The following is a 3,248-nucleotide window of genomic DNA, read 5'->3' on the forward strand; positions in this document are numbered from 1 at the left end:
TGGGCAGGGAAGAAGATATAACTGTGAAGGCATTGTGTTGATGCTTAGGTGCATGGTGCATTAGACTAGGGAAAGGAGAAAGGACCAGAGGGACAGGGACAAGGAAAAGGGTCTAGAAAGGATGAAGGTGGTAGAAGGTTTGAAAATGGACAGCAGTGCATCTGCTGTAATATCACTCCATTATCCCATAAATCCCAGGACAAAAGGGTAGCAGAACAGATGCACACAGCTCTGTTTCCTCTGCAGCTACATTGTGTCACTGTCACATTCATGCCAGTCCTGAGTCTTTAAAATAGGAATATCTACTGCCCTACAAGCCCTCTTCCACCTCTCTCCCTGCATCTCTTGGGCACCATTAAATGTTCTTCATCTGCAAATGGATTTCAAAGCTTCTCTGCTGGTGATGCATGGGCTGAGCAAGGGGACAGGGCTGGCTCACACAGGGTGAATGTCTCACAGGCAGGCAGTGACACAAGGGTGTTTCTGTGGAGAGGCTCATCATCTCCTACAGTCTTCTTGAAGAACTGCTTCTGCAGTCATCTCTCATAAAAGAGAGAGTCTTCAAGGGAGACTGCAAAAATGGATTTAAAACATGGTATCTCCTAACACCAACCCATGATGTATTACAATACATTTATTCCCACAGCAGTCATGAGGTAGGAACTTGAAACCAGATTTATTGCTTATTGAGAAGTCTAAAAACTATAAACCCAAGCACTCTGGACTACATTTCTTGTCACTTTCCCTGACCTTTCCTTTAACATTAAGAAAAGCAAAACCAAACTGCTGTAATGGATCCACTCCAGAATAGCCTGAGACCTGCTGGAAGCCACAGAGAGGCTGTTTTGCAGTGCAATTGGAAAGGCAACTCTTGGCCATCAGAAGGAATGAAAAACTGGGGCTTCTGGCACTGCCTGTGTACAGCTGGACCTCGCTTCTGGGGAGATTTATAGGGCTTTCACATACAGTGCAGCCTGAAAAAGCATGTACAAACAGTGCAAGCAAATACATCTCACTGCAGCCTCATTCTGTGACATCATTCCTTTTCGACAGTGAAAATCACTCAGCCCCAAAATCAACCATCCTATATAGGGGCCAACAACAAAAGAGTGCAAAGCACTAAAACCAGCATGAGCTTCTGACATGATGACAATATTGGTATCCTCTCTTTTTTTCTGGGGCCATTGGGAAAGTAGTTTTTTAAAGTATGCTAGTGTTTCCCAAGCCATTTTGCTTTAGGTAAATGTATAGCCATTGTGCCACATGTGTGTGTGTACAGCTGCAGATTTGACATACCTCCTGAAAATTGTTTTGCTAAGGTCTGTGATTTTCTGTATAATTAGGAACCTATTTTCTACAAGATTACTGAAAACTCAGCTATTCTCCTTGACCTCAACAAAGCTTGCTAAACGCTTCAGTTCTTTTGGAAAATTAAGATACTCATCTAGGTGTCCTGTGCTGGACCTATGACTCAGATTGAAACATCTGGTCAAAGGTTTTTCTCAGCCACTGCTAGTAAATTCACTTTGTCAGCAGAGAGTACTGTATCTGTGTTCTGTTGCTCCCCAGAACTGCCTTGGGCTACAGTCCAGCCAGGAGCTACTCAGTCAGGATGGACTTGCTATAGGAATTCATGCTGGCCAGACCCAGACACACTAAGTTTGTTTCAAATCCTTGTTCCCCACTGTGTTTCCTGTACCAAAAGAGTCAGGTATGACCATGTCAGGAAGGCACCTCTGTTTATTCAAAACAACCTTTCATCCTTCAGCTTTGCATCATCACGTTCACCCACAGACACTCTGCTGTGCTCCCTCAAGCAGTTTGCTGTATCCCACAGGCTTGCTGTCATTGTTGCATGTGTGACTCTGCAATGGTATGGCTTTCCTGGGCTTAAATTTCTGAGTCCTCAATAGGGCCATTCAGGAACACTGCAGTAGGAAGTGACGGTGAGGATTCATGGGGACGGATAAAGTTTTCAGATGGGAACAGTTTTACTTTAGACACAGCGTGGTCTCGGGGTGACTTACTCTCCACAATCTGATGCTTAAGCGTTCCCATCTCTGAGTCCCAGGCTTGTCCCCGCCGCAATTTCTTGAAGGTGTTGCGGAAACCCTCGGTGCTGAAGTAGTAGATCAGGGGGTCCAGCATGCAGTTCATGCTGGCAAACATCATCGTTACAATTAATGCTTGGCGCACCGAGGCCTGGGTTTGTGCCTCAACCTTCATCACCCGGGCCTTTATCATCCCATAAACCGCCAGGGTGGTGTTGTAGGGCACGAAGCAGATGATGAAGATGACCAGATTGACCAAGAGGAGACGCACGGTCTTCCGCTGTCGCAGGGTCTTCGTCTGGCTGGGCTGGCAGAGCTCCTGAAAGATGCGAATTGAGCAGTACAGCACAGAGCTGAGAGGCAGGAGAAACCCCAAGATTTCAGCCAGGATTACCAGGGGGAAGAGGTTATTCTGCCACATGTTGTCGCTAAAGCTTTCAAAGCACAGATAAATGGTCTGGTTTTTTACTTTACAGTGGTTTTGCTTGTGGACCATGGCTGTGGGGATGGAGCCCATGAAGATCACAACCCAGACGATGAAGCAGAGGAGCTTGGCCACCTTGGGGCGACGCAGATGCCGCCAGCGAAGCGGGTGAACGATGGCAACGTAGCGATCCAGGTTGACGCACATGAGGAAGAGGCAGCTGCCGTACATGTTGATCTGGAAGACTGAGCCAGAGACCTGGCACAGGAAGCTACCAAAGGGCCAGTGGTGGTTGGTATAGTAGTAGAGTCGCATGGGCAGAGAAAGTGTGAAGCTGAGGTCACTTATGGCCAGGTTCAACATGTAGATCATCACTACAGACTTCAGGCGCAGGTATCGGACAAATATCCACAGGGCTACCACATTGAGTATCAAACCTGTGATGAATATCAGGGTGTAGCCAGGCATGAGGAGGTGGTGGTTGAAGGTGTAATCCTTGCATGTCTGAGATGTATTGGATGTATTGGACGCTGACATGCCCAGCACGAGTCAGGCAATGCTCTTGCTGAGATGGCTAAGCCTGGTGATGGGCTAAGGAGGCACAAAGAAGAGCACTGAGGGAAGTCGTTCCCCTCTGAGGAGCCACAGGCAGGTCATTCCTGTCATCTGCTGCTGGGAGGTAGATGGACAATCTTGGCTGGCACTGCTTTGGATTGCTGGTTTGTGGTCATCTGGCAAAGATGGTAATGTGGAGTCTGCTTCTGCCCCCAGAT

General features: G+C 47.5%; 1 protein-coding gene across 1 annotated transcript; it reads right to left on the reverse strand.

Annotated features, from left to right (window-relative positions):
* Window positions 1-1,787: 1,787 nt before the first annotated feature.
* Window positions 1,788-3,248, reverse strand: LPAR5 (lysophosphatidic acid receptor 5). Its single transcript, XM_066569765.1, has one exon. It carries the CDS (start codon window positions 3,010-3,012, stop codon window positions 1,891-1,893), a length of 1,122 nt encoding a protein of 373 aa, XP_066425862.1. The 5' UTR covers window positions 3,013-3,248; the 3' UTR covers window positions 1,788-1,890.

The sequence above is a fragment of the Molothrus aeneus genome, chromosome 2, assembly GCF_037042795.1.
Source record: "Molothrus aeneus isolate 106 chromosome 2, BPBGC_Maene_1.0, whole genome shotgun sequence".
NCBI lineage: Eukaryota > Metazoa > Chordata > Aves > Passeriformes > Icteridae > Molothrus > Molothrus aeneus.

Excerpts from the sequence above, each read along its gene's own strand:
- LPAR5 (XM_066569765.1), bottom strand. The coding sequence starts at position 3,012 with ATGTCAGCGTCCAATACATCCAATACATCTCAGACATGCAAGGATTAC.